The sequence below is a fragment of the Acomys minous genome (assembly GCF_964271855.1).
Source record: "Acomys minous genome assembly, chromosome: 15".
Classification (NCBI taxonomy): domain Eukaryota; kingdom Metazoa; phylum Chordata; class Mammalia; order Rodentia; family Muridae; genus Acomys; species Acomys minous.
Window position 1 is genome coordinate 59,729,929 of NC_140497.1, and position 24,650 is coordinate 59,754,578.

General features: G+C 47.0%; 1 protein-coding gene across 4 annotated transcripts in view; it reads left to right on the top strand.

The window, feature by feature from the left end:
- KIT (KIT proto-oncogene, receptor tyrosine kinase) overlaps positions 1-24,650 on the top strand; it is a gene marked incomplete at its 5' end in the record, with an annotated part of 77,729 nt that overhangs the window by 46,798 nt on the left and 6,281 nt on the right. For 2 of the 4 annotated variants that reach the window (XM_084758158.1, XM_084758156.1), the window contains 11 exons: positions 330-445; positions 15,127-15,241; positions 16,783-16,964; positions 18,278-18,384; positions 18,489-18,615; positions 18,891-18,995; positions 19,123-19,233; positions 20,742-20,892; positions 22,687-22,775; positions 23,254-23,381; positions 24,371-24,493. In XM_084758158.1, the coding sequence (XP_084614284.1) occupies positions 330-445; positions 15,127-15,241; positions 16,783-16,964; positions 18,278-18,384; positions 18,489-18,615; positions 18,891-18,995; positions 19,123-19,233; positions 20,742-20,892; positions 22,687-22,775; positions 23,254-23,381; positions 24,371-24,493 (1,354 nt within the window). Of the gene's footprint in view, positions 1-329; positions 446-15,126; positions 15,242-16,782; positions 16,977-18,277; positions 18,385-18,488; positions 18,616-18,890; positions 18,996-19,122; positions 19,234-20,741; positions 20,893-22,686; positions 22,776-23,253; positions 23,382-24,370; positions 24,494-24,650 lie in introns of all 4 variants that reach the window. The other 2 variants (XM_084758157.1, XM_084758155.1) reach the window with 1 other exon arrangement.

Consider the following 24,650-nt stretch of genomic DNA (forward strand, 5'->3'; position numbering starts at 1 on the left):
CAAAGGCTTGGCTAGCCTATTTCTGTGTCTTCACATGCAGACCTTTGCCTCAAATGGAGTGACTATGGTGTGTGTGTGTGTCTGTGTGTCTGTGTGTCTGTCTGTCTATGTCTATGTGGGTCTGTTGCCCGAGTGTGGTTGCATGTTTGTAGTGTGTCGGTGTGCAGGCACACGTGCGTGTTTTGTTAACACTAAATTAAATGATTCATTGGTGTTCCCCACACCCCCCAGAGAGGCGCCTCTTCCCAGGTAGAAAGGGTGGCCGCCCGAGGCTTGCACTCCAGGACAGACTCTCCACAGGGGCTTGATTTATCACCCTTCCTTTGTAGATATGTGAACGAACTTCATCTGACCAGATTAAAGGACACAGAAGGAGGCACTTACACCTTCCTGGTGTCCAACTCGGATGTCAGCGCTTCCGTGACATTTAATGTTTTCGTGAACAGTAAGTCAATCGCAGGACTCCTTATCTTTTTAGTGTGTTCTTGCGCACGGCCGCCGTGTGTATAACAGCTGCAGAGCTGCGCTCCTTGTGTACTATGTAAATAACGTTTCATGATAATTTTGACCTTAACGAAGACCTGGTGGTTTTGGTGGTTGGGAGAGAAACCGCCTTCCTGGCCTACATTTCGCTGGCCACATGACCTTGTAAAGTGCTGCGAATTTCTGAGGGCTGCCTTTGAAATAAACAAGAGCCAAAGAGGCCAAGATTAGGAATTGTTTAAGAGAAAGTGTATTATTATTGATCGTTGGACTCGAGTGCCAGATGTTGAATAGGAGCTGGCATTTGCCATTGGCTGGGAGAGAGAGAGAGAGAGAGAGAGAGAGAGAGAGAGAGAGAGAGAGAGAGAGAGAGAGAGAGAGAGAGAGAGAGAGAGAGACTGTTAAGCCCTGACAAGAATTTTCTCTCGCCAGCCTGTGATCTACCATTTGTGTTTAAGACTGTTCTCCCACTGTGATCAATGCGATATTGACCCAGCTCCGTGGGTCACTCCTGAGTACTTTAGGAGCACTGGGGGAGCAGGCAGCAGGTGGTTTGGTGGGAGGAGCACTCGTCTGTAGCCATGGGAACCTCAAAACCTCAATACCAAAGTCCTGTGCTGCTGCTGCTCTTAGAAAACTATCTGTGCAGAATATGCCATGCAGGCAGGTGTCGCTCATGGCTGCAGCTTCTGCCAAGGGCGGGGCTTCTCCTTGGCTCTGTCCTGGGTCCAGCCTGCACTGAGGAGGAGAGGTGCACACCATTCTGTGTGTCAGAGTGTCCCTGAAGCCGGCCCCGTAAAGAATGCAAGAATTAGCCACCTGGGTGTGGGGGGACTGAGGAAACGGGGACGGTCCTGTGTTAGTTACTTGCTGGTATGAGAGAATTCACGAGCAGCTTCGGGCAGTGGGTATTTTGGTTCTTGGCTTGTGGAATACTTGTTCCTGGCTGTGGAATATAGCCCATCTTGGCAAGGGAGGGCATGGCTTTGGGGTTTGCATCTGTGACAGTAGGCGTTTACAACTTGATCACCTTGTGACTAATCAGGAAGTAAAGAAGCTGGCAGCCAGGCTACAACCATCAGTGACCTGGCTCAGCAATCTCCTCTGCTGGCCACGCCTCCTGCCCCAACCTCCCCACCAGATAGGATCCAGCGTATATGTGCTTGTGGGGATATTTCAGATCAAACCAGAATAATTCCCTAAAAAACAACTTAGGAGCTGGGCAGCATGCTGGACTACTATTAGCAGGCTGTAGACGGCTGAAGGGGGTGGGGGCAGCAGCGGGAGTGTCTTCCCTCCCCACCCCCCCAGCAGCATGCTGGTTGGTTGTGGTTTCATATGTATTTATCCCATTTGTCCTGCTATAGTAGTGGTTGGGTGTGGTCCGATCCATTTGCTAATGAAAAAGAAAAACAGCTAGTAAAGTGTTACTCTGGACCGTTTTTTTTTTAATTGCAGTCTAGAATTGCTGATTTTCCTGATTAAGATGTTGTATCAGCCATGGCTCTCTAAAGGCAGAGAGCCGCTAGGACACGCACGCATGCACACGCATGTACACGCGCGAGGTTATTAGACTGACTTACAGAATGTCCTCACTGTAGTCCAGCAGTGGAGGTCCCATTCCGTCCACCAGGTAGAATGTCTGACACCGAGGGCCAGGAGGGTCCCTGGAGAGCCCTGGTCTTGAGTCTCTACCTTGGAATCCTGAAGAAGACCCAGATTTAGGGGGAAGGTTCTGCTTCAGTGAATCTGATTAAGAAAATCCCTCCCAGGAGTGCCCAGAAGCTTGGGCTTTAGTTGATTCCAGATGCAGTCGGGTTAACACTCATGATGAGCCACCACGGACATCAGCATGCTTTTGAGCTGCGTGTCATGTGCACGCCTTTGATCCCCAGCATTCTGGAAGCTGGTGGTAGGTAGATCTCTGTGAGTTCAAGGCCAGCCTGGTCTTGTCAGTGAGGCCCTGTCTCAACTGGGAAACACTGTCACATGCCTTAATTATTTTTGTGTTACTGACTTACTGATGTACCACATACTGCCTTAAGGGTGGTGTGTGTGTGTGTGTGTGTGTGTGTGTGTGTGTGTGTGTGTGTGTGTGTAGGTGTGTGTGTGTGTGTGTAGGTGTGTGTGTGTAGGTGTGTGTGTGTGTGTGTAGGTGTGTGTGTGTGTGTAGGTGTGTGTGTGTGTAGGTGTGTGTGTGTAGGTGTGTGTGTGTGTGTGTGTAGGTGTGTGTGTGTGTGTAGGTGTGTGTGTGTAGGTGTGTGTGTGTGTGTAGGTGTGTGTGTGTATGTGTGTAGGTGTGTGTAGGATGGAACCAGTGATCCCAAACTCGGGACCACAGAGCTCCTCCCTTCCAAAGGAAGTGTTAATTAATATTTCTCTTCCTGAGAACAGTTTTGATTATTTGGTATCTCATTGGCCCTCAATTCAAATATTTCTAGATTAATTCAGATGTTAATCAAGGGAGCTTAATATATTACACATGGGCAAAATTACCTACTTCTGAAAACCTTAATATTCAACTAATTTAAGAGACGACCGTAGGCAAATCAGTATCTTTGCAAGCATAATGTGCAAATTGTTCATGCAAAACTTGATTCTGGGTGTAGTAGGCCTCTCTCACCTACCTACTCCATGACCCCGAATCCACTGTAGATCTGTTCTCCCAGAAAATACAGAAAGAGCCAGTTACCAGGAAGGCAAAATAGAGAAACAGGTAGGTAGTGCACAAGGCTTTGTCAAGTTTCACAGGTATAGGAAACAGTCTGCCAGATTTCTCCTTCTAAGTGCCACTTGTGTGCTCCCAGCCTTTCCCCTGTGGACCAGTGGCAGCAGAGCATAGGTAAATCCGCACCGTAGAACCCGCCAAGAAGCTCATGATGTTATTCCTTGCGTGGGCCTCTGGGCCAGAGGGCATTTATATGTCCCTCTTCCCTCCTTTCCAAGCGTGCCACCTGCTACATGAGCATGAGACACTGACCCAGTATCTCTCGGCACAATTGCTACTGTTTGATTTATGGGGTTGCCTTGTTGCCACCCTGGCTGGGTCAGTTACAGTCACGTCTGCTCAGGAACACGACTCACTTCCAAAATGATCTCCCCTGCCTGGCGGGGGCCTGTTCTATGGTCTAGGGTTCTAAGCTCCAACACGCACCTTACAATGGCCTGCGTCATTTCCATTTCCTGCAATGGAAAGCCTGCGTCATCACTCTGGGAGGGCTGGAGGACCGACGACGCAACGGGCTCTACCCTCTGAGGTTAACCTTTCAGGAAGCCTTTTCACTCATGTCAGTTTCTTACAAGCTCTAAATTGACAAAGCCATTCATTTCACTCACGGACACATTGGATTCACAAATGGCTTCCACAGTGAGCGTATTTGTTCAAACTGTCCATCTCTTGTGAAGCCTGTCCCAAATGCTCTGTACTGTTATTATAGTTGACAGTATTATGGGTTAGGTTTCTTTCTTTCTTTTGCATTGGATGTAAAATCAAGGGCTGGGATGTGGTTTGGTTGGTAAAATGCTTGCCTGTCATAATCTAGACCCAACATTGCATAAAACCAAGCCTCAGCATGGCTTATATTGCCAGGCAGGAGGATAAGAAATTCAAGGTCATCCTGAGCTACGTGGTGAGTTGAGGCTAGCCTGAGCAATGTTTGAACCTGACTCTAGCAACCAACCAAACAAAACTGTTTTAAAACCAAAGCCTTGGGAATCATCAGTGTGTCCATTTTGACATCACAGGGAAACAATGACAGTTATGAGTAATTCTATGCATAGTTTATTCTGTAAATAAGCTTAGCCTCCAGGGGGGAAGGAATTATGCATTGCAAAAATTAGAATTAATAAAAGTCAAGATAATAAATGCACTGGGTTAGCACAGAAATTGAGGCTGCTTAGTGACACTGATGCATAATTGCTCGCTGGATTCGGTGCTAAGAAATGCTAATGCAAGTCCTTGATTTGGAGTGGCCCAAGTGCTCGAAAAGTCCATTTGTTTTGAAAATATCTCATGTAGATTTCAGTGTAGTTAGTGTGGGAGTGGGGCAGGGGCTTACGTAGGAGACTTTGGAGTTTTCATTGAAATAAAACAAAGCCACACTTTGCCCCTCCATTGAATTTGCGTTACTGTAATTCCTCTTGGGAGTGCTTATCCAAGATGTACATAGAAGCCAAACTCTTAGTTCTGAGAAGTTCGGTGCCCTTTGGGGAAAATGATGATGTATTTCCCTTGCAAATGAAAATTGGGGGTAAAGCGCATAATTGTGAATCTCTGAACTGTAGTCCAACCTGCTTTCTCGGTTAGGCACTGTGCTTCCCCAGAATCCTCTCAATAGTCTAAAAAAGAACCCCATCAACCAGCGCATGGCAGCCTGTGCTGCTTATGGGAGCCTCTGCTTGTGTTTACCACCCAGGCCAGGCCAGGCTGACCTGTTGGTCAGATCCAAACCCAAATGCCAGGTGCATACTTGAACTTTCTTGGCTTTGGGGCTTTTCCTCTCATTCCAGTCTGGTAGGGTTTTTGTTGTTGTTGTTGTTGTTGTTGTTGTTGTTGTTGTTGTTGTTTTTCGGGATAAAGGACAGACTTTCTAGTGGATTTCAAAGGGCCATCAGCAAAGCAAATCTTCTTATACATTTATTTTGACTTTCAATCTCAAATATCCATGTGAGTCCTGAATTATTTACATAATTATGGGAGGAGATAATGCTTCCTATAATGTTAGTTATCTTTAAACCTCTGAATTGTCTTAAAACTTCAGACAGAGGGCTGGAGAGAGATGGCTCAGAGGTTAAGAGCACTGATTGTTCTTCCAAAGGTCCTGAGTTCAATCCTAGCAACCACATGATGGCTCACAGCCATCTATAATGAGATCTGGTGGCCTCTTCTAGTGTGCAGGCCGACATGCGGGCAGAATACTATATAAATAATAAGTAAATAAATCTTTAAAAACAAAACAAAAGCTTCAGACAGCATCTACAAGTCAGTGTTACGGATTTAAATATGTGGTGTGAAGGGGTTGTCAATAGCTCTTCCTCCAGTCCCAACAGTATGACCTTCAGTGACAGACCTCAGCCACTGAGGAGGGCTGCTGAGGGCCACAGGTAAGGGGCGGGAAGGGCTCACTCTCCTCATAGTGCATCCAGAGAGCTAGCTGGCTTGTGTGAGCTAGACCAGAGTCCGAAGTGATGGCTGGACCCACACCACACCAACTGTCATTGCTGCCAGCTCTGCTCCACTTATGGAAGGGTGCTAACAGGGCACCAGAAACAACTTAAGAAAATGCCCACTAATGCATTATTTCTTAATCACTGCATCCAATAATTTTAACATCCTGCTTGGCACTCCCATGGTTATTTATAGACCCTGCGGTGTACCAAAATCACCTAAAGTAATAAATCACCCAGATTGAAGGTTCTTGATGAGAAAGTTTCTCCCTCTGACCACATTTGCAAAGTCCAGACTGCTTTTGATTTATTTTGGGTCGTCGTCGTCGATAGGTAAATCCGGTTGCAGATGGCTAGAGCCTCTCTAGGTGGAAGCCGCTGTATGCGGGACAGCCTGCGTGTGTAGCCCGTTTGCCAACGGTGAAGGTGGACCTGTCAAGCCGGCCATGTAGACGGCTTCAGACCGCCTGCCAGCCATCTGGGCTGTCCACCTGGCTGGAGTCTCAGGGTCCTTCACTGGAGTGAAAACAGGAATGGCCGCCTGCCTTCGGGGACTGCTCAGTTTGGGAGCTTGGAACGAGTCTGCCCTTGAAGATCCTTCCGGACGATGGCAGGGAAGCTAGGAGAACTCCACATGGCTGGACCTTTCCTCCCACTCCTGGCCGCTCTTCCCTCGCTCTTCATTGATGTTGGATGCTGGGGTTGGGGGTCTCAGCACGCCCCTGCCTCTGAGCTGCACTCCCAGCACTGCTGTTTTCTAGTAAGATGGATGGGGTGTAAGATTTTCCAAACAAGTGTGTGTCCACACTGTCATGTTTGAAAACCCCCAGTGCATTTCTCTGTGGTGGGGTTTTGTTTTAGAAGGCCTTTGCCTTCTAGTGCGTCAGGGAGCGTGGTCCTGGAGGAAGTAGATGGTACTCTGAAGCAATAGAGCCGCCCACTGTGGAAGTCCTTACTGTTTACTACTTACCTCTCAGAAGCTGTGAGGCTTCCACGGTGGCTGGAGTGGGGTTGGTGCTCGTAACTTTGTGTTTTGTTCCGTGAGGATCTTCTTCAAGGGCAGACTCTAGCCCCTCAGCTGAGCAGTCCCTGAAGGCAGGGAGCCAGTCGTGTTTTCACACTGGTAAAGGAGCCTGAGACTCCAGCCAGGTGGGCGACCCAGATGGCTGGCAGGCGTCTGAAGTGATCTCTGTGGCTGGCTTGACAGGTCCACCTTCACCAGTGGCCCGTGCAGACTGTCCTGCAGTGTAGTTCCACCTACCCTTTGTATGTGGGGTTTTTGTTTGTTTGGGTTTTTTTGTTTTGTTTTGTTTTCTGTTTTTTGGAGACAGGGTTTCTCTGTGTAGCCCTGGCTGTCCTGGACTCACTTTGTAGACCAGGCTGGCCTCGAACTCACAGCGATCCACCTGCCTCTGCCTCCTGAGTGCTTGGATTAAAGGCATGCGCCACCACGCACAGCTTGTATGTTTTTTTAAATTCAAGTTTTTCTTACCTTACAAGTTAGATATGGTAACTTATCTAAAATAAGAAAATAAATGTGCTGAAGCACAAATGAAAAGCAAATTTTATGTTTCCTTTTTAAGAGGTTTTTGTTTGGACATTTCATTGCTTCCCATTGCCAATAACCCTTGTTTTGTATCTTTTTCCAGATTGTGTGTGTGTGTGTGTGTGCGTGTGTATTGTGTGTATTGTGTATGAGTGTGTGTGTATTGTGTATGAGTGTGTGTGTGTATAAATGTGTATGTGTGTATGAGTGTGTGTGTGTATTGTGTATGAGTGTGTGTGTATAAATGTGTGTGTGTGTGTGTGTGTGTATGTGTGTCTTCTCCCACAGAACATCCAGGTTTGTTTCCCAGCCCTCACAACCATCCATTACTGCAGTTCCAGGGGACCTAATGCCCTCTTCTTCTGAGCTGCACAGGCACACACTTGGTACACATACTTAACATGTAGGCAAAACAGCCATCCCATGAAATACCATGAGTGGATCTTGACAAAAGTGAGGTGTTTTTCCGTATCCTGGCTTTTCGCAGTTGAGTACCCCCATGTACTAAGAATCTCTTTCCAGGTCCTAGGATTGTCTTCCACAGCCTGCCTTCGCTATCTTGCTGAGCAGATCTCTCCTAATCCCTTTCAGCCCACATCTCGCACAGTCTTGAGGTATAATGGAGTAAGACAGGGCTCGAAAATGATGTGGCTGAGTTTTACAAGAAACCTGCCGGGAGTTGATAATCATCGCGTTTAATCTTGAATGAGTGACCTTGCCTAAGTGCCTGGAAGTTATGAAGTCGCCATCTGTCGTTGTGATTCACGCTCCTGGTCCTCCGCACACTGTCAGTTCTCAGGGCCGCTCTAAAGGGAGAAGGGCGCTCAGGTTGTGTGAGTGTAAAAACAGTGGCCAGTCTTTTCACGTTAATCTGCTTTGTAGACTTTGTACTTTATTTGAGATCTGGTAGGCCTGGAGTCTGTTTTAATTGCCTCTTAAACTCAGACCGAGGATTGTTTTGTTGCAACTTTTTTTTCTTTTCTTTTCTTTCTTTCTTTTTTTTTTTTTTTTACACATTCATCCAAGCCACAGTGTGAACGTTAAGGTCAGAGGACAGTTTAAGGGAGTAAGTCTTCTCCTTCCACCTTGTGGGGTCCTGGGGATTGAACCAAGTGCTGTCAGGCTTGGGGGCAAGCACCTTTACCCACTGAGCCCTCTCACTGAGCCCTTGATGTGACATTCTGTCTCTTCCTAGAGAGAGAATCTGTAGAGACTAGAATAGCTACAGACATTGAAGCCGGAGGGAAACAGATATGGAAACCTACTGTCCCCCAAAAAAAAGACAGCAGTAAATCTACTTCTCAATATCTGTCTCTGCTCCAGAGTTACCACCATCATTACTGCTTCGTGGGAGAACTCACTCCACTAGTTTGCAGAGAGAGAGAGAGAGAGAGAGAGAGAGAGAATATGTGTGTGTGTGTGTGTTAAATTATTTTGCTATTTTTTTTAATATACACTGGTGTTTTGACTGCATGTATATCTTGAGGGGAGGGTGTCAGATCCCCTGAAATAGGAATTATAGACAGTTGTAAGCTGCCCTGTGGATGCTGGGAAATGTAATGAACCTGGGTCCTCTGGAAGAGCAGCCAGTGCTCTTTAACCCCTGAGCCATCTCTCCAGCCCTGGATTGTGTAGTTGAATGCCAAACCTCTTAGAGAATTTCGTCTCCTGCCTTGTCCCCTGGGCCCTTTGTTGCCTATGTGGCTTGTGTAGGCTAGCCATTTTTTTTCCTGTTTAATTAAATGGAGGAAAAAAAAAGACATAGGTGCAATGTGTACCTATAAACTCTGATGAAGCTGCCTCCTGACTCTTCCTGACAACCACACGCGCAGCCATCTTATACTGTGGGCCTTCTGCTGTGTGGAAATCGCCTTTTCATTTGAGCCAGGTGTGTTTTTACATCAAATTAGCCCCGTCCATTTATAAGTGTATGCAGGGTCGCCTCTAATTCAGTGAGAATTTAAATTAACCCAAGAATAGGTGCATAATTTTTCTGTGGGCATTATGTCAATATCCTCTGAATTAGGTGGCAAAATGAATTGCCCACTTTACAGAGTAGAAAAATAACATTTCCACCTGTGCATATGCACCTTGGCAGCCTGCATGGCAGCTCAGTGATGGGCGTTCAGGTTCCCCCCCCCACCCCCCCCACCCCCCTGCCCCGCCCCGCTCACATCTGGGCTGTACAGCAACAGAGGATCCTATGACTTGAGCTTAATGAGTCTGAAAAAAAGAAGGCTTTCTGCAAGGAGAGACACTATTTTGGGATTCCATCTTGAAACTCGGAGGTTGTTTTTTTGTTGTTGTTTGTTTGTTTTCTAGATTATATATGTGGTATGCATGTTTGCATGTGTGTGCACATGAGTATGCTGGTGTACAAGTATATGTAGAGGCCGGAGGTTGATGTTTTACGTCTTTCTGCACCCTACTACGCTTTGTGTATTAAAGCAGTGGTTCTCAACCTGTGGGGTGTGACCCCTTTGTGGGAGGGGGGGTCACACAGCATATATTGACATTACAATTCATAACAGTAGCAAAGTTGCAGTTATGAAGGAGCAATGGTTGGGGTCATCGTAACTTATGGGGGACCGTCTTAAAGGGCTGCAACATTAGGAAGGTTGAGAACCACTGTCCTGAAGCAAAGTCCCTGACTTGACCCCTGAGCTTGCTGATTCAGCAGCTGTGGGGTGCTGTGTCTCAGCTTCCAGGCACTGAGATTATAGGTGGGCCATCGTAGGACCACACCTGATGTTTACATAGTAGGCACTGGGGACCCCAGCTCTGGTGCAACCCTTGCATTTGCATGACAAGCATTTTACCACCAAGCTGTGCTCCCCATCCCCTAGGGGCTCTAGTTGATGGCTTTTTAAAACCGGCATTCAGAAAACCATACCTGTGGCGGCTGGGTTTGAGCAGCCAATGAATTAAGAAAAAAAAATTTAAGTGGTTGAAAAAGGTCAGAAGATTCTTGAGAAAGAAAGAATAAAACTCGTAACGTAGTTAGCTCATTAATGTGACGTTTTCTTTTTTAAAGTGGTTTCTGTGTTTAAATTATACTGTTGAGGTTTTTATCTTTTGTTTGTTTGTTGGGCATGTTTCTGTTTTAAAGTGCCTAATTTTGGGTTTGGTGGTGCATGTGCATCAGTTTGGAGAGTTTGCTTAGTGTGCATGGAGGTACCCTGTGTGGGATCCCCAAATAAAGGAACCTGGTACTGCACGCCTGTAGTTTCAGCACTCTGAAGGTAGAAGCAGGGGGATTAAAAGTTCAAGGTCATCCTTGGCTACTACATAGGGAGTTTGCTAATGAGAGGGAGCCTGCGCTAATGACACTGTCGGGAGAGCCCATTTGCCACTTTCAGATATCCTTAAGACCAAACTTGTCTGCTCTGAGGATCTCTGTAACACGTGCCTGTAATAATTATTTTAATTTTAAAAAAATCAGCTACGTTTTATAGTCTTGCTTGAGCTGTGGTTTACACACTTACTCTCATTATAACAACGTTGTCGTAGAAATGTAGTAGCTTTTATGCAGGCCCAACCAGGATGGTGATGACTTGTTAAAAATGCCCACTGCAGGCGGGCTGGGGACGACTTTGTCCCAGCAAACGCAGAGCAATAATGACAGAAATTCATCCTTTTGATCACTCTCCACTTGGTCTTTTATTATTTGGAGACCCAAGTCTGTGTCTGCCTCTCCTGTTGATGAGAGTAAAGGCAAATCACATTCAACAAGGAGCTGGCTGGGGTGGGCGGGGCCAGAGAAGTCACACTCAGCAGGAAGCTGGCTGAGGTGGGCGTGGCCAGAGAAGAACTCTACTCCAAAGCATTTCCCTGCATGAGATTCAGGCAAGGTGCCATTGCTGCTGGCTTCTGCAGCCTGGAGCCTCCCAGGGTTCACTGCAGGCTCTTGTCCTTAAAATAGATTTTGCTCTTGGTTTCCACATGGACCTGATGGTGGTGAGAATAATATTTCTTAAAATCATCAATCTGCGGGGTAAATCAATGTTTAGGACTTTAATTGCACGGACAGCAAATTCTCATAGTCACTGCCTACAAGCCGGTCGGTGTTGTTGGGAACACCAGGATGGCTGGAGTCCAGGATACTTTTCAAATAGAAAGAGCTATTTAAAAAAAAATCTACAGAGGAAACATAACCTTGGACGTTTCTTAGGCTTATCAAAAATCCCAACTTGGGAGGAATTAGGGAATGTGTCATTTGGTATCCGACTTATTTCAGGATGTCTGAGCAACCACAGCACTGACTTAGCCTAGAGAATTGCAGAGTTACGTATCTTTAGCAGTGAAATGCATATTTAATGCCACACACGGTGCATTGAGCCACTTATAAAATGCAGATAAGCTCAGATTTTCATTTTAGGAATCAGTCCTACCTAGCTCATTCTTTATGCATTAAACATTTTTCCTAATACAGCCTGCCATGGACTGCCTACACTGGACCAGCGTGGCTTAGCCCGTCAGAATAAGGCGTCACGCCACCAGTATTGAGGGCAGGGCTGGGATGGAGACTAAGGAGAACAGCATGTGGGAGACGCCCCCATCACAGGTACCCACCTACACCTTAAGGGTTGGTGACTCTGAACTGTCATCCATGGGCTGCTCTCTGGCCGGCTGCCTCTAGTCCTGGCCTCTGTTGGTCCTTTAAGGTGCTTTGTGGAAAACCAAACCAACCCAAACCAACAGGACAAGCAATTCAGCCTTCCTCGGGTTATGACCCCCTCCCCCATAGTAGGTTAAACAAACAAACAACAAACCTACCCACCTAATTTACCAACGCACAGGAGCAAGTAGGCCAGCCAGAGCACAGCATCGCTGACCTAGGCTGGCCTTTATGTAACTGCTCCCAGGTGTCAGCACTGGAAGGCTTGGATCTCGGAGGGTGCTTGTCACTACAACAAAGTATAACTGATGGTGCAAGTGTGTGAGCTGTTCCAATTTTTTAATTAAAAATATTTTGCACATTCACTTTTGGCTCCATGTTCACTGTACAGTAAGAAGAAGAAGAAGAAGAAGGCGGCAGACGTTAGCCATAAAGCCTACTAGCCAGCCAGAGGTCAGCATTGTTAACGCCACAAGGCAGTGGTTCCCAGCCTTCCCAACGCTGTGACCCTTTAACACAGTTCCTCATGTTGTGGTGACTCCCAGCCATAAAGTTATTTTGTTGCTACTTCATAACTGCAGTGAGTCATAATGTAAATATCTGATGTGCAGGATATCTTATATTAACCCCCAAGGAGGTTGTGGCCTACTGGCTGAGAACCACTGCCATAAGACATCCTTTTAGCATGTAGGAAATTATTTTCCTGTTAACTCAAGAAAAGCCCACCATAGGACATGATGGAGTTCCACATGCCTAGGCGTACATGTAGGTTTCCTGTGTCTTGCTTCTCTGTTGCAGGGGTTAAGGGAACTAGGTGTCCTGCCCAGCAAAGTCACCATCAGGCTTTTCTCCCAGTTTGTCTTTGTGACATTGATAGCATGTTCCCTTGTAGGGGGGGGGCGTGTCTTGTATTTATTCACCAGCTCCTACTGTGTGCCTGTTGCCCCCAGACTGACACCATCAGTCTGACATGCAGCTCCTGCCATTGAAAGTCTGATGGAGGAGGCAAAGCATGAGCTGGAGTAACAAAGTCGAGTGCACCTGAGGCCTCCAGGAGCAGGCTTGGGAGGTCGGGTTGCTTAGAAAGGGAGGCGACTCTGGAGCTGAGTCCCGAGAGACCCGCCGCATGGCTCCGCGTGCTCCTGCAGTCTCCAGCAAACTAGTATGCTTGCTCCTAAGAGTTCACTATTCTTTTGTGTCCTACTTTCCAGCCTGATCCCACAGTTGCCCGTGATAATTAAATGAAACTTGCCAGATGGATGCTTTCGCAAGACGATGGCTGTCTTCTTGCTCTATTTGTGAAAGCTGGCATTAGATCCAAGTCCTCAAGGATGCTCCTACCTTGAGATGGCTTTGGAGACCGGTGGCTCTTTTGTGTGTGTTTGCCAAGCGGCCCCGCCATCAGCAGGGCCAGGTTGAGTGGCAGGTGGGTGTGTTGTGCATGTGGTCACTGGTCCCTGGCAGCTTATCTTGCCTTGGAGGAGATGAGGTGCTGAGCGGCGCTTGTTGTTCTGCAGAGATGTCATTTGTCATCGTTACCTTCCTTTGGGGAAGTGAACTCCTTAAGCTTCTAGCCTGTCAGTCTTTCCGTCTCTTATTAGGTGTGTATAATTGATGTTGAAATCCCAGCGCTTCAGGTGCACACACACTACACACACACACACACACACACACACACACACACACACACACACAGATACATTGTGTTTAGGCTTTTTTGTTGTTGTCTTTTGTTTCTCTGGGTTTTTTTTGTTTTTCGAGACAGGGTTTCTCTGTGCAGCCGTGGCTGTCATAACTCATTTTCTAGACCAGGCTGGACAAGAATTCACAGAGATCCGCCTGCCTCTGCCTCCCCAGTGCTGGGATTACAGGCATGTGCCAACATGCCTGGCTAGTTACATTGTCTTAAAGAAGCATTTTTCAGAGCAGTCAAGGGAGAATGAAGGCTGGCCAATATCGTCATCTTAATCTGTAGCTAGCTCACTTAACTGGGGAGCATGGCATTCCAACAGAAAACAGCCAGGTCAGTAACAACAACCACAACAACAGGGCAGCATCATTCATCTGTCAGTCATCCTTGGCTCTTTTAAATAATTTGTATTATATTTACTTATTTGTGTGTGGGGGATGGGCCGTGTATACTGCAGTGTGCACATGGAGGTCAGAGGTCAGCTAGTGGGAGTCAGTTTTCTCTCCTTCCACCATGTGGGTCCCAGGGATCAAACTGAGGGAGCCTTGGCAGCAACCTTCCTTCCCTGCCGGGACATCTCCTCGAGCCCTTTGCCTGCCCGCCTCACCTTTACTTAACTCCCTACCCTGCAAGGTGGCCATCGCCACTCCCTTCCTACAAATGAAGAAAGGGAATTCAGAGAGGTATTCAGTCGCGTCGTCACTTTGCACCGTGCACACACACGTGCAATCGCTGGTTCTTACGGGCTGGGCTCATCTCCAGCAGTGCAGGTGGCCAGGTGGCCATTGCTGCCCACATGATGCCAACTGCTAACCACATTTATCCTCAACCGACCAGGAGCCGTCAAGTATGGTGCCATCCGAACCACGAGGGAGGCAGCCCACCTTCCTTTCACTTTACACATAATTTCAAGAATATGAAACTGTTGAATATCAATTGATTATTGTAGTTCCACGGGACTGCCAAGTTAGAATCTTCCTGCTGGTACAATTTATGTTTTTGCTGATTGTACCCAGACTGTGGACAAATGTATGAACAAAACTCTTGGGCTGGTTTCCTCTTCCTATTTTCTGTCTGTGTTTTGTGTGGAATAAAGGTTTACACGCTCACCCTTGTCACTCAGTAGTGTGTCTTAGCTTCTCTGTGAGTAGAGCAATCCAACTCTTTTACCAGCGCCACCTCTTGCACTCCCTAAAAGGAGAGTATAGCTTCTATTTTCCTTCAGAAACTCCTACTTTCATCCATTCCAGTCCCCGTAATAACATGAAGTGTCAGGGGAGGTAGAGTGGCTTGGCGTCCTGTCGCCACGGAGTCCAAGTTAAGAATGCTGATTTCAGTGTGAAGCAGACACCACTGGGCTGGTCTTGCAGTCATATACAGTTCCTCGGGATCTCTATGCCTTTCAGGTAGATGAGTAGGGGCCATGCAGGGCTGGACAGCATTCCCACCGAACCTTCATGCCACCTCTGGGTGTCTCCCATCCATGGTTTGGGTGAGCAGCAAATCCCTTAGTTTCCTCACTTGCCTCTGGAAGGTCCTAGGGATGGGACGAAAAAGAGATTGGGGAAAAATTATGCAGTGGTTGTTTAGCAGACTGACATATGGCTATTTCTCTTCTTGTAGCAAAACCAGAAATTCTGACATCTGACAGGCTGGTGAATGGCATTCTCCAGTGTGTGGCAGCGGGATTCCCGGAGCCCACAATAGATTGGTATTTCTGTACGGGAACAGAGCAAAGGTGAGAGGATTATTTTTGGCACTGCTTAAAATGCAGAAGGGAAGGGCTATAATTCAGTTGCATTTCAAATGTGTTTTCAGACTTACTATTTATTTATTTTTTTTTAGAATAAAAGGCTGTGTTTTTTTATTATTTTTTCTTCCCTCCCATATCTCTGTGGCTTTGTAAGAAGGGATAATGGCTATATTTTTCCTGGCTGACATTAATTTTGTTTGCTGAAAAATGATTACTGAATGACTTCTCTGTTTTGGTGGTTATCTTTTTGGGGGCTCTCATTGCAATTTCTAGCCTGCAGGTAGATAAAGCGATTTCCCAGGACAGAGTAATTAGATTTCCATTCTGTACACAGGAGGTAATGTGTGTGGGAAATGTGGCTGTAGTTATCATGAAAAAAATTACCTCAGAAGTTAATTGCCAAGTAACCAAAAAGTAATGATCTCACAATTACAACATGCATATGGCGCTTGTGAGCAACGGGTTTGCAAAAAAGGGTTTCTCCTTGATTAGGTGCCCGGCCCCCGAAACAAGGAGCATCTGCCATTGTGTGGCTTTTCCCTGGTGGTCCACACTTAAGGCTTCAATTGTCCTTTCACATTACCTGAAGATGAAAATGAGGTCAATTTTCACTCCTCTTACACCCGTGAAGCAGCCCTGTTATACGCCAACGTTAAAAAAAAAAAAAGCCTTGTTTGGCCTCACAAATTGTCAGAGTGGTCGTGGAAATTTTTGTTTTTTATGGAGGATGTTTTATAACAATAGTCAGGATTGTTTATGTTAGATTATTGTTTTAGTGTGGGTTCTAGCAGAACGTTTTGTTTGGGGAAGCAATAAAGAGGGTGTGAAAACCCGAAGGTTGTCCGTGTCCTCTGTGACATGGCCTGAGATGTGCATATGAAAGCTAGCCATGTGCCAAACGCTGGTCCAGCATACAGCATGCTTGGCTGTGCCCACGTGTCCGCCTTGGTGTATCTATATCTCAGTGGGTGGAGAGAGACAGCAGACAATATGAACACCTGACCTGTGTCGATGTCTAGAAGGCAGTGGAAGGTGTTCAAAGACTGTCCCCTGAATCCAGAGCAGACATTGCCATGCAACAGGACCTGCTTCCGACTCTGGACCTCAGGCTCCTCCCTGCTGCGCGTTTTGAGTCTTTCTTGTCTTCATCCTTGCTCTTTTCCTCTTCTGCGCTCTTTATCTTCAGCCATCACGCGCCTGTTCCAGATTCGTTTCTTTCTGAGATTCCGTGGTGCAGCAGGGTCTGATGTTGGTGGCCACTTGCATCCATCCCCTTCTCACAGCCACTCTTGAGATGGTACAGCCCCAGAGACCTGACGCTGGAGAGCTGACGGAACCTGGCAGGAGCCGCCAGGGTGGGCGTCCAGCCCCTGAATCGTCACTCCTTCTTCGCAGTGCTTTCCTCACTGGTGGAGTGCCAAGAGGTCATTTCCCCTCAGATGGCCGTTAAAGGGAGGTTTTATTGCTATCACAGGCTTTTATTTGGTTTCCCTGCATGAGCCCACACTGTCGGTCTCTTGTTGTAGGTGTACTGTTCCCGTCGCACCAGTAGACGTGCAGACCCAGAACGGGTCTGTGTCACCATTTGGGAAACTGGTTGTTCAGAGTTCCATAGACTCCGGTGTCTTCCGGCACAATGGCACAGTGGAGTGTAAGGCCTACAATGCTGTGGGCAAGAGTTCCGCCTTCTTTAACTTTGCATTTAAAGGTAACAACAAAGGTATATTTCCTTTTAATCCAATTTAAGGGGGTGTTTAGGTTCTGTGTACCATCGCATGATCTTATGTTCATCCCAGTACGGCCATATCATTTCTGGTAATAGCTACATCGATCCATGCTGTCCACAAACTCACAAGCTTTCACGCCATCCTGGTCTGCTGACGAAGTTCGTGCGTTCACCATCGTAGTCTTAACCATTTCACTTTCCCTGGTCTCTGTGTGTTTGTATGCGCTTCTCGGCCGGGAGTTCTATAGGCACAGTTACAGTTGGGTGGGGGAGCCTCCCAACCTTATGCAGCCAGGATAATTAGGGCACGCCAGAGGCTTCATGTTTAATTTAAAACTTTAGTTACATAAAGTGAGTTACACTTTGATAAATATCTGTATCAAAGGATAGCAGTGTCCTTTATAGGGTCTTGTCAGCAAATGACTTTCTTCCCAGGTTGATTTGTGTGTGTGCATGTATGTACTTGCCCATGTGCACCATAGGGGTTTTACAGAGCCCTGTGCATGCTGTGGCGGTGGCTTCCCATGAGCTACACTTCTTGTCCAGCCGGCTTCTTTCTATGAGCTGTGCTTCCTGAGAGATGAGCGCACCAAATGACTCTTGAAGGCATTGATGAAAGGACACATGAGACAAGGAAACTGGGCAGTTGAGTTTTTTTTTTTTTTTAAGTGCCCAGTTTCTGTGGTGTTTAGCATTGGCCACAGGACTCAAGCCAAAAGAGCCGTGTGTCCTCAGCTTTTGGATAAGGGTTGGGGAGGGGGGCAGAATCATAACAGCGCATTGCATTGTTAATTTTCCCAGACGGAACAATGAAAAAGATGTTCCAAAATGTTTTTCTTCTCTGTGAAAGACATTTACGTTTGGTGTAGGAAATTTAGAAAACGTAAATGAGCAGAAAGAAGAAAATGCAACCCGCCCAAAATGGAAGTCCATTCAGATGTTGTTTTTCATTAAAAACAGAATAGCATTATGCGTGCACTTCGGAAAGTTCATCTTCTCCGTAGTCTGATTTTAGCTGACATCTTTAAAGACACCTGTGCATCTAGTGAGGCTGGGGGCGGGTGGGTGTGTGGTGCAGGGTCCGGGCGCTGACCCAGGGATAAAGGAAGGAAGGGAGGGAGGGAAGGAAGGAAGGGAGGGAGGGAAGGAAGGAAGGAAGATGGATGGATTTGAATATCACAGCAAAGATGGGCTCCCTGCATGTGCTGAGAGAGAAATGGGTTTTAGTCTGGGATTGGTGGCGGCCGGGCTGCTGTCCTGCCCGTGGCTCAGAAGCACAATTCTCTTCCCTGCAGAGCAAATCCAGCCCCACACGCTGTTCACGCCGCTGCTCATTGGCTTTGTGATCACGGCCTCCGTAATGGGCATCATCGTGTTGGTTCTCACCTACAAATATCTCCAGGTGACCATTGGGTGGCTCTTCCTCTGGGGTGCCACGGTGGCCAAGGTGTTGATTGTTAAGCGGTGACACGCCTGTCTCTCCCTGTCTCTCCCTGTCTCTTCCAGAAACCCATGTATGAGGTGCAGTGGAAGGTCGTCGAGGAGATAAATGGGAACAATTATGTTTACATAGACCCGACACAACTTCCTTATGACCACAAATGGGAGTTTCCCAGAAACAGGCTGAGTTTTGGTCAGTATGAAGCAGGGGCTTTCCATGCGGCCCTTTGTGTGCACATAACAATGATTTTAAAGGAACCTGCAGTGGCTTCCTTTGACTCGTTTCACCTGAAACAAGAAGTGCTTTCTGTCACACTGCCCAGATGTTTGTCAGGGTGTCAGCAAAAAGCGCTGTAGAGAAGTGTCCTCAGACACACGCGCCTTCAGTTAGTTGCTTTGTTGCTTTGGGAACGTCACATTGTTGTCAGCCGTTCTTCCTGTTGACCCTGCCCCTCTTCCTCTCTAAAGGGAAGACGCTGGGCGCTGGTGCCTTCGGGAAGGTGGTCGAGGCCACTGCGTATGGCTTAATTAAGTCAGATGCTGCTATGACAGTGGCGGTGAAGATGCTTAAACGTAAGTGTCTGCAGGGCGCTCACTGCCTGCCCCCCCCCACCAGTTAGCCTAATGAATTTGGTGTTTTCCTCTCTCTCTCTCTCTCTCTCTCTCTCTCTCTGCTAAAGTACAGTGTTTTCCATTTTAGCAAGTGCTCATTTAACGGAAAGAGAGGCCCTCATGTCGGAGCTGAAGGTCCTAAGCTACCTGGGCAACCACATGAACATTGTGAACCTCCTTGGAGCGTGTACCGTGGGAGGTGAGTCTTGTGTCCATAGCACCTGCTGCTGTCTGTCGGGCTATCAAAGTATGATTTGGACAGTGTGTAATTATAAGCTGTTTGGGAGGTTTGGTTTTTTTTTTTTAACCCCCCCCCCCAGTGTTTTGTTCTGTTTTTCTAGGTTTTGGTTTGCACAGTGTTCCTAAGAATGCAGATTTTTGTCATTTCTGTGTGTTGGGACAGGCTTTGGACTCCCCTCCTCTTGTTAAGTTTGAGATGTGGGCCAGAGTTGTCATGCCATGTTGTAGAATTTTAGAACCACTCACCACACTGTGTTTGGGGGCTCATTACTGGGCCTCTCATCTCCCCCTCCCCCTCAGTAGTCTCACTGTTCAGCTTCTAGTAGGGCAACATTTTTAACTCCCACAAACATGTGAGAGCGCACAGGATTTCTCTTTGTGCGGAGCCACGTACACCATCCTTTGCTCATCACACACGTTGCCTGCGTGTGTTGAACTACAGTGCCCCCTCCCAAACAGGTGCAGAGATACTGAATGTGGGGATTGCCAGCATATGTGAAACTTACTCTCAAGGATGCTCCATCAACCTGGCCTCTTCCCTGGCTTGGCTCACCCAGCAGGCTTTTCTTAACTTAAAGCTTTCTATATTGCTGGGTCATAATGAGTCACTTGGGAGTTAATGTTCGGTTGCCTTCTATAGTGGAAGTAGCCGTGAGCCTCCTGCTCCTCCAGCGCACACCAAACAGAGAAGCTTTTCACTCTCATAAAAAAAAAAAAAAAACTAGCTTCAGTTCTAACCTAAGTCAGTGTTCCCATCAAGGCTGCCTGACCTTTGCATAAGGAGCAGAGGTGTGTAGAGTGAACTGTTGCTGTCCATCTAGAGAGAGCCGCGGGACAGCAGATATAGACAGTGCCTCAGAACGGCCCTGGTAAGCGGCTACTCATCACACCGTGGACCGTTCATGAGTCCATTGCCTTTAAACACCCAGACCGCCAGCCCTCTTTTCAACTAGTAATGCTCAGAAGCACGGGGCGTCTCAGGTCCTTCGCCCACGGTTCAGTCTGGGCTTGGCTGGCTGTTCCATATGGCTCCTTCCCCACCAGGCTGCAGCTTGGCTTCTTCATCTTCATAGTAACATTACAGCAAGGACACAGGACCCTACCGCACACAGAAGCGCATCAAAGGAAGGCGGCAGGAAGCTTGGTTGTAGTAGCAGCTTTGGAAGCACTCACTTGGGGCTGCAAAAGAGCAGTCACGCCTGGCCCCTAATGTTCATGGCACTTAGACATCCAAGTAGAAAGGGGCTGGCTTGTCTCATTTCTCTCAGCATAATGCTGCCTTTTTTTTTTTTTTTTTTTTTTTGATAAGAGACGTTAATAGATAGAATTATGTTGGGACTGAGAAGGCTTAGCCACGGACGCTGGATGTTAACAGCCATGGTCACCCTTGGGTATTTCCTCGGGAGGCAGGATTATCTATCATGCATCTTGCCTCTTCCTAACGTTTTTTTTCTTATATCCGCACAGGGCCCACCCTGGTCATTACAGAGTATTGTTGCTATGGTGATCTTTTGAATTTTTTGAGAAGAAAACGTGACTCATTTATTTTCTCAAAGCAAGAAGATCAGGCAGAAGCGGGCCTCTATAAGAACCTTCTGCATTCAAAGGAGTCTTCCTGGTAAGGCCCATTTGCATAAGTAGTCAGTTGTTGACAGGCAGTTCACAGGGTCAGAAGGGTTTGCAATCAAGGCTGATTCTTTAAAAAATGAACAGAGGTACTCTGAGGTGTGAAATCAGAATTATTAAGTTATGTAAATGTGATTAACTGTTTCGGAAGTTCAGATAGTACCCTTGACGATTCAAATGGAGACTGTTACGGATTTCTTTTAAACGTGTGTTTCTGTTCTTCCCTGAGCCTTCGTTCTGTGGAACCGGACGTGCTTTCTGGGTGTTTCTTCTTACTGTGGTCTCCTTACCATGTTCCCGTTTACGTTGCCGAGCTTGGGGGTCTATAGGCGTCTTCACAGTGGGACCATTTACAGGGCAGAGGGTAAAGGCTCCCATGGAGTCACAGTAACTCCCGGAGGCAGCTGAACGGCCAAGAACACAGAGCACGGTCCCATATGTACATGTCTTGCCATCAGCACTGTTTTTGTGCCCCTGGCACGCCCATTGTCTTGTTGTATTAGAAAGACATCACTATTAAAGAATGTATTTGAATTCTGGGCCTCACCGACACCCTTCTCAAGGGCAGTGATGCAAAGGATGAAATAGATGCTGCTTCAAGTGCCTTGGAGGAAACCCAGCCTGATGTGCAACCAGGGTAGACGTCTCTGCCGTGGCTTGTCAATGCTTTCTTCCCAAATGTGGTTGGGGTCTGCAGGCTCAGGGTCCCTTGCGTTTCATACGGCTTCAGTTGTGCAGAGTGGGTCTTAACTTCTTTTCAGGCTTGTTCTAAGCCCCCCTGGGTTCAAATCCTGGTGCCAGAGACTAAAATCACGAGCTGCCATAGGAGCTGTAGTCTGTTTTTAGGCGGCAGGATTTTGTCTTCTGGAGTCTTCACTGCAGGCTTCCGGGTAGACCCCAGTAAACGCCTTGTGAGGCCTTTCCCACCACTGAAGGTCAAAGTTCCCAGATGATACTTCGTATTTTCATTTCAGTCCTGTAAGCTCGAGCTGTTTACAGTGGTAGCAGTGCCACAAAGCCCACCTTTTGTTAGTTCTTCTGGAGGCAGGAGTCGCTTCACCAGCCTGGAGACTGACGGGGCCCCGCGTGCCTGAGTTGGTCCGTCGTGCGTGGTGTTGTTTGTGCTCTGGGATCCCATATGGGTTCGGAGCCACCAGCACACTCTGAAGGAGGTTGTTGTCATGGCGTTTCTATGCTAATCAGAGGCAGGAAGTACTAGAAATCTTGAAGAGTCTCCAGCCAAATGTTGCAGATTCAAGAGGTCCAGATGGTCTAGAAAATCATCCAAATTATTGGTGTTTATCTGAACCAAACTTGGATTTTTAAAACCTCCTTCCCTCGGTCGCTATATGCTAAACATCTCTTCCCCTCACATCTCTTGGAAGCGCCTGTTGACTTTCCACTTGTCTGAGTAGGGGCTAATTTAGAGTCTGAGGTAAAGTGAGGTAACTTTTTTTTTTTTTGGCTCTATTTCCCCCCCCTCCCCAATTAAATCCACTATAGCTGGAGATGGGACTCTTCTAACCTGATCCCTAAGCAAAAAAACAAAACAAAACAAAAAATTTAATTCCTGAGAATTGGGCCTGAATATTGAACAGCAAACACTCATATCTCACAAAACCCAAATTTGAAATTCTTCATTGAGTGGTTACATTCTTTTTCTTGACCTAAAGTCAGTCCGCTGTATGGCAGTGGCTGAGAGCTGTAACTGGGCCCTTCAGAGCTGTGTCCTGGCCCCTTTCTAGTTCTCTTCAGCTCTGACGTGGGTGTTGCATCTCTCTTGCAGCGACAGTACCAACGAGTACATGGACATGAAGCCTGGGGTTTCCTATGTTGTACCAACCAAGACAGACAAAAGGCGATCTGCAAGAATAGGTGGGTCCCCATCAAGCCGCCAAGACAACCCCACGTGCGGGGCGGGGGTTTGTAATCAAACCATGTTCCTGACTTTTTTTTTTTTCTTGTCTCATGGAGAGGGGGCTAGGGGTCAGGTGCCGAGCTTGAAGAAATGTGGGACAAGGCTTTTGCCTCTTTCCCTCTAAGTGGAAGGACTGTACGTCACTCCCAGAAAGAACCTGCTGTGTCAAAGCAAATGGCCGGTGGCAGTTAAGGTTCACAAGTGGATGTTTCAGGCAAAACCAAATGTTTTTATATATAATATCCTACTGTTATGCACATGAGATTTTAAAGATAGACCCACCATCACCTAAGGATTCTGGGACCCAGCCTGTTGATTCAGTGTCCAGCTTTGTTCCTCCCTGAGGAGGTGATTGGCCCAGGCGTTCCCTCCGTTGATTCATTGCTAGCTCTGGCACTGTGACCACTAAGGTTCCTACTGCTGTCTCCATAATAGACTCATATATAGAAAGAGATGTGGCTCCCGCCATCATGGAAGACGATGAGCTGGCGCTGGACCTGGAAGACTTGCTGAGCTTCTCCTACCAGGTGGCCAAGGGCATGGCGTTCCTCGCCTCCAAGAACGTGAGTGGCAGTGAGTCTCACATGAGGCACAGAGTCCTTCTTTTTTTTAAAAAAGGCTTGAACATTTCATAGTCCTAGTTAGAATGCAGAGTGTCATTTTGGAGTGTGGTAACCAAAAGCAGAGGAAATTTCGTTTCTTCATGTTCCAACTGCTGCTGTCTCTTTGGAATTCTTGCTCTAATTTATAAGCTCGAAAGTGCAAACCTGTCTAAATGAGCTTCCATGAATATTCTTTTATATGCAGTGAATTCATTTAAAACTTTGGCTCTAGGATGTAGGATTTGCTTCTAGAAAATAGAAGGATAGTGGTCTTATCAGCAAATGGGGGGGGGTCGTCAGGAGTGTGCCTCACTGTCACTGTGCCTGGTAGGGCACACACATATCTGGGCTCCATCCGTGAGACCCATGTACCCATGTGTGTGACTCATGGAGTATCAGGAGGTCAGAGAGAGCAATGAGCAGTTAGGAAGGAGGATGCTGGAAGGGGTGGGAGTGTTCCCAGGAGAAAGGCGTGACCCAGAGTGAGGTCACAGCACCTGCTCTAGTGACATTCCTGGCCATTACTAAACTAAAAGACAGGCTGAAGTCAAGACTCTCTTCCTTGTGTCCTTGAGAGGCGTCATGATGAAGCCTAGAAGCGGTTTTGGGAGGAGCCATTCAAAGAGATATATACAAAATGAACGTTGAGTTTAGAATTCCAATTTGACTATTTATAATACATTTTCCTGTGAATGACAGGAGCTGGGGGGGGCAGGGGGGGCATTTATTAGAATTAGGTTGGAAAGCAATTATAGTAATTAGAGTCCCGATCACATGAAACACAAAATATCATTTGCAGCATACTTTTTATTTTTGGTGTACAAAATACTTTAAAACAAAAGGGTTTTTTTTCTCTTCTCTTTATGTAAACAGCATTGTAGTATTAAAACTCGTCTTCCCTTTGAGAGCTTCAGCGATCGGCTGTCTCTCTTTCTTTTCTTCCCCAACAGTGTATTCACAGAGACTTGGCAGCAAGGAATATCCTTCTCACTCACGGGCGCATCACAAAGATTTGTGATTTCGGTCTGGCCAGAGACATCAGGAATGACTCAAATTATGTGGTGAAAGGGAACGTGAGTGCACTTCTCTTCCTTCTTCCTCGGATCCAGTTTTCACCCAAAATCGTTGTCTCCAGTGGTTGTGCTCCAGCTCTTCAGTTCCTTTCATCAGAATGTCGTGCATTTTAGCAAAATCTGCAAGGCGCACTACTACCACTAACGTTTGATAATA